Below are 6000 nucleotides of genomic sequence, written 5' to 3'. Positions count from 1 at the left end.
GACCTGCCCAGGATTCCGGTGTGGAGAAGTATACGCTGTCATTTTGGACACGGTTATGACCTCCAAAACGTGATTCGTCTGTGTTTAGTAAGACCTTGTATTTTCCAGGGGCAGGAACAGCAACGCGATAGTCAGTAAAGGACTTTGAAGGGTGGAAATTAAAGATGAAGACAGCACCCGCGCGGTCAAAGGCCAGGACTTTGTCTTGCTCGTGCTTCCAGGACACGAAGCCCTAATACCATTATGGGATGTACAAGTATGTTAGTAAAAGATCGTCTGCTGAAGTGTATAGTCTTTGGTCCTTGTTGCTATTACCTGTGGGGCGCTGAGCCATCCGACTTGGGATTCGGCATTGTTCATGGCAGCGTCAAAGTCGTTGAGTTGCTTGTATCGAAGCAGGTCGTCGTCAACTACGTTCCATTGCCGACGAGCATAGTGGAATGACGAGTTGTTGCCATCTCGCGGAAAATCGAGCCACTCTGGATGACCAAACTCGTTTCCGATAAAGTTCAAATAACCCTCCCCTCCGAGAGCATGCGTAACCAACCTTTTATTATTATTTAAGAATTTAAGGAGTACTTATAACAGTTAATAAAATGAAAGGCAGGCAAACCATTCCTCTTATTGTCTTATTGCGGATTTTTTTTTAAACATTAAACTCAGTATTGTTAGTTTACCTGATCATCTTATGAAGAGCCAAACCACGGTCAATGATATGTGTGAGTTCAGTTAGAACACTCATGTGAGTGTACATCTCCTTGTCCATGAGCCAGAAAGCAATCGTCTTGTCTCCAACCAGAGCTTGGTCGTGCGACTCACAATAGGCAATGGAGGGCTCCTTGTATCTCCTATTGGTGAGAGTAAAGACAATATTACCAATGTCCCATTCATCGTCAGACTTTTCTTTTAGCAGTTTGATCCACATATCAGGGATTGCCATCGACAGGCGATAGTCAAATCCGATACCGCCCTCCGAGACAGGTCTGCAAAGCGTAGGCATTCCAGAGACATCTATCAATGAAATTGCAGACGCATCGATAAATATGAGGGAGATAGGTAAACTAAGAATCTGTGCCGATTCTATCATCAAGTTGAATTCCTGGAGCACATACCTTCAGCAACTGTGATGCAATTTGGATAGAGCTGATGCAGCATATCATTGGCGACCATCAAATACACGACGGCTTCAATGTCCACCAAGTTACCAAAGTATTCGTGGTAGTTGCCCGAGAATCCGTAACCAATACCGTGATGGACATACATCATGCTAGTCACTCCATCAAATCTGAACCCGTCAAAGGCATATCGGTCCATATAGAATCTCAAATTGCTCAACAGGAATCGCATAGTCTCATAATTGCCATAGTTGAAGAGACGAGAGTCCCAAAGCTCATGGCGTCCCTTTTCTCCCCCATGGAAGTATTGGTGATCACTTCCATCAAACTCGTTAAGTCCATCGAGAACATTCTTGCAGGCGTGGGAATGAACAACGTCCAAGAGGACAGTGATTCCCATACCATGGGCTGTGTCGATGAGCTCCATGAGTTCCTCAGGAGTACCTTTGACGGATCAATGGAAGACATTTGTAAAGATTAGTGCTTTGTTTTAACTTTTCTGAAAAGCCCTATCACGTTAAAAGCACGGTTATTGAGCATTATAGATTTGCTTACCATAACGACTGCTCGCAGCAAAGAAGCTAGTAACCTGATATCCAAAGGAGGCGTAGTAAGCGTGTTCCATAATGGCCATAAGCTGAATTGTGTTGTATCCCAGCTTTTTAATCCTGGGTAGCACATTTGCAGTGAATTCAGTAAATTGGCCAACACGACCCTCCGGAGTCGCAATACCCACTTCAGTGACAACAGAAGGTGGTAAAAAAATAAAAAAATAAAAAAAGTTATTTTCTGTTATCATTTTTCATATCCCAATCTATCTATGCCGTCTGTCTTACCATGAGCTTCGTATACTTTGATGCTCTTTGGCTTGGGTGGCGCCTTGTTTTTCCACTGATACTTCTTTGGTGGATTCCAAAAGACAGCGTCATAAGTAGGTGAAACGCTCAGATCCTGAGTGACGCGGAGAATCCACGCAGGCAAACGGTCAATACGTTCCCCATTAGGCTTGATCATGGTAATCTGTCCAAAAAAGAAGCAAATGTCATATCGCCGTAAAGGATCAAATATGTCAGATTGACATTGAGTTAAGATGAATATTGCTTAATTAAAAAAAAAGAATAAAAAGAATAATAGATAAACAATAGTAATAATAAAAATGTACCTTGACTTTGCTGTTGTGAGCAATTGCTGGTGTTCCGTCAGCCTTGTTTGGCAAAAAGATCTCAAACACGCCATATGCATCCTTCTTCATAGGGTGACTCGAAGGGTTCCATTGGTCTAGAAAGGATTAAAAAAAAAAAAAAAAAAAAAAAAAAAAAAAAAAAACACATAGCGAGGAGCGCGACAGTCAAGGCGTAATATAGTATTTACAATTGCATTTCGGTTCATTGGCCAAGAGGTATTCGAATCGAAATGAGAGAGACCAGCACATTGCATCCATTCATTCATAAATATTAACATTGCGAAAAAAAAAAAAAAAAAAAAAAAAAAAAAAACAATGCAAAGGTCAAAAACAACAACAGCAACAAAAAGCATAGATTAGGCAAGACAAGAAGTATGACACGCAAAGAGTTGATACTAAAGTCGCCAAAGAGAAAAGCTTCTTTCGCATTGGGGGCCCATTCTCTGTAAGTGATCCCTTTATCCGAGATTTGAAATCCAAGGTATTCATAGCCTCGAGTGAACTTTTCGTAACCACCATGCTGGTCGATGATATCCTTCCATTTTTTATATGCGGCATATCTGATCGAAAGAGGGAAAAAAAGTTAGGTCGTTGTTAGTTTGATCTAGGTGCCGTGGGAATCTGTTTAGAGGAGACATGAGTAGAGGAATAAACCAGGTAAAAATCATTACCTTTGCTTCAGAGATTCCTTGTAGGGTTCCAGCCATGGATCCAGCTGGATAACGCCAGTGCCATCCATGACCTGAGTGGCTGCAGCTGAATTGTTGGATAACGCCATATCAAATGCAAATGCTTATGATGAGATTGGAGTGGATGAAGAAAGTAATAGAAGAAAAGAAGAAGAAAAGAATTGAAGAAATGAAAGAAATGGGAAAGATAACAAATTAAACAATGATGATAACAAAAAAAGAAAATAGAAGTGACGATGAGGACGATCGCGCGTCATGGCTCATTTTTGGCAGATACACACATTATCTTAGTCTAACTCATGTCCCAATCTATTCAACGGGACTTGAATATAAAGCTTCGTTCACTTTCATTTTCTCATGCTCACTTCACCACTTTAATAAACTTATTCAAGTTTTAAAAATGAATTCCGATTCATTCTTTTTTTAATAACATATATTATAATACTTGCACGATGGTGGGTTATTGATTGTCATGCACATTGCTCAGCACGGCCCAGCTCTGGGTTTGCTCGACTGCTGTGCATGATTCGTCAAAAAAAAAAAAAAAAAAAAAGAAGAGATAAAGACATCTTATCTGAAAACAACAAAGTTTTGTTGGCCCCAGCAAAAATAAAACAAAACCCAAAAATATAAAGAGCACATTCCATTTAAAAAGTAATATTGGGGTTGGAATACTAACGTGGTCAGTGCTTTCACAAGCATTGGCACAAAAATATTTTTACATGTCTTCCTCACTGTCCACCACTACAAAGCAATCACTAGAGTCCTCCGACTTCTCACTTGGTGTCGCTGATTTTTCCTTTCTACGCTCGTTCGGCATCCTAGCAAGAAGCGCAGCCAGAGAACATTAAAGAAATAAGTAGCTGTCTACTGTGCATGATCCATATGAATAAAATACATAACGGAGAAAGGGTTGACTAACTTCTGCGGGCATGATGATTGGGTCTGAGACTCGGCATCACGCCTAGTTTTGCAGGCAAACGCCTTTTTCCAGACATCTTTATACATATTGGGCAAGATAGGGATTAGAAAGCCGCTGTGGCCAGCGAGAGGCTGCCGAATCTTGAGCATGATATGAGTAGGATCGTGAACAGGCTCTGGTAGAGCCTCACAGTCCCCACATAGGTCATAATCTGCACAGTTTACACACTAGACAACAGAAAAGAAATAGCTTTTTTAGCTCGATGTCTGTGAAACACGTTATATCTGGTAGTAGCGTCCACTAGCAGTGAGCAGCACGACTATATACCTTGTAACGGACGCCATAGACAGTTTCGTTACATCTATCGCATATAATGCTCATATGAGGTGTGCGGTCAACTTTGATTTGGACCTGTCCAGGATAAGTGATGAGGAAAAAGGTATGCCCTTTATGCATGGTGCCTGCTAGCGGGAGACATTCTTCGCACAGATCGTAGTTAGGACACTGAATGCACTTGTGTCTCACGCCCATGATGGTCATCATGCATATATCGCAATATGCGCCATGCTCTTGTTTCTGAGATTGTTTAGAATAGGGCGGAGGCTCAGTAGTAGGTGGTTGTTTTGGAGCTTCAATAGGCATGAAAGAATGGCCAGAGTGACGCCGACTAGCCAATGGGAGACAATTCTGGCACAAGTCGTAGTTGTCACACTCATGGCACTTCCAGCGAGTACCTCGGATATTTTTTAGGCAAATATCACAATAGACACGATCATGAACACCCTCTGCAAGTGTGAATATCCATGAATGGTTAACGATAGTCAGTGCCAAATAATAAAAGGTAAACCTTCTGATTTGGTATCCAGTTGGCAAAATAAAACGTTTCCATACCTTCAGCATGCTTTTGTTTATTGTCCTCACAGTCGGTCATTGGGCTACCTTTCTTTTCCTTTTCCCCCAAGGTTGTACTCATATCCACTAAAGAATAGGCAAAAAAAGTCAGGGTTTTTATAATGGTTGCGGTTGCTCCACAATGCAAGACACAATAAAAATACCTTTCTCACGAGGTTCAACATCAAGACGTATGACTAGCATAGTGGGGCTAGGTTGAGGCTGCTTGATAAAACTCTTGATAGCCTCGAAGACGTCGGTATCGGTTTCGATGTACTTACGAGCGCCATTGTGGTCCTCGTATGAGACGCTCATCGCCTTCTGGTTAAATAAAGTACATATCTATTTTGGCCAATTCACAAGTGTTGGATTCAAATGTGTGTTTTCAAAGATACAGTGTTGTAATACAGCAGTAAAAAGAGAATAAATACATGCCTTCAAATGCAAAGACTCGAAAGAAAGTTTGTCTGAATCCTGCTGTAGGTTATCCAGTTGGACGTTGGCGAGAGTGAAGCGTCTAAACTCCGACTTACAGGTAGCCTTCACAACGCAGAGCATATTAACAAAAAAAGGACGAGAGAAGTAAATTCAGCAAAGCAAAGCCTGCGTTACACGTAATGAAGGAAAGGAAATGAAGGTGAGAGCTTTGGCGAAAAAGGGAAAACAAAGGCGTGTAAATATAAATTACAGCAGTTGGCGGTTGGCGAAGTTGTGAAATGACTTTTTCTTCGTGTAAATGTAGACCATTACCAAGGGCGAGTGAAAAAAAAAAAAAAAAAAAAGAAACCCCGCTGAAGTAAAAGGGGCTCGAGCGAAGCACCACGTGATATGTAGACAGCCCTTAATAATATCTTCTGCCGGCGGCAAACCTAACATCATTTTATTCAACCCTGCATCTTTCTGTCAACAATCCAAGCGGCCTGAAGCCAATCAATAACAATTACAACAATTATAACGGCAACCACAACCACAACCACAACGGCATTACATTAGCTACCATTATTCCAACTTTTTGATATCTCTGTCAATAGCTTCCCAATCATGGATTTGGAGCAGTTTGAAGCACTGGAGCTGGTCAATAAGATCCGTAATGAGCTCTTGAATCACACTGGCATTGATGACAAAACTGTTGGTATGTTCTCAAAAATAAATGAAACACAGGCAATCAGAAAAAAAAAAGTTACTAATTCAACACTCCAT

The 6000-nt window shown here is 41.2% G+C and overlaps 2 protein-coding genes across 2 annotated transcripts; both read right to left on the bottom strand.

Moving 5' to 3' along the window:
• BCR41DRAFT_363070 (putative glycogen branching enzyme GbeA) lies at positions 1–3208 on the bottom strand (the record flags this gene model as incomplete). The annotated part of the gene is made up of 9 exons (XM_022025833.1): positions 2970–3208; positions 2695–2858; positions 2278–2393; positions 1952–2135; positions 1671–1850; positions 1113–1559; positions 678–1011; positions 316–547; positions 1–232 (listed from the first exon to the last, which is right to left on the bottom strand). Coding segments are annotated over exons 1-9 (1996 nt in total), but the record flags the coding sequence as incomplete, so codon positions are not given.
• A 341-nt stretch (positions 3209–3549) lies between these two features.
• BCR41DRAFT_363067 (hypothetical protein) lies at positions 3550–5365 on the bottom strand. Its single transcript, XM_022025832.1, has 5 exons — positions 4965–5365; positions 4801–4887; positions 4237–4694; positions 3910–4136; positions 3550–3808 (listed from the first exon to the last, which is right to left on the bottom strand). Exons 1-5 carry the CDS (start codon positions 5113–5115, stop codon positions 3706–3708), a joined length of 1026 nt encoding a protein of 341 aa, XP_021876443.1. The 5' UTR covers positions 5116–5365; the 3' UTR covers positions 3550–3705.
• Positions 5366–6000: the final 635 nt, after the last annotated feature.

This window comes from Lobosporangium transversale (genome assembly GCF_002105155.1).
Source record: "Lobosporangium transversale strain NRRL 3116 chromosome Unknown BCR41scaffold_59, whole genome shotgun sequence".
Classification (NCBI taxonomy): Eukaryota; Fungi; Mortierellomycota; class Mortierellomycetes; order Mortierellales; family Mortierellaceae; genus Lobosporangium; species Lobosporangium transversale.
The sequence above is the reverse complement of the archived record's forward strand: the minus strand, read 5'-3'. Positions and strand labels throughout refer to the sequence as shown.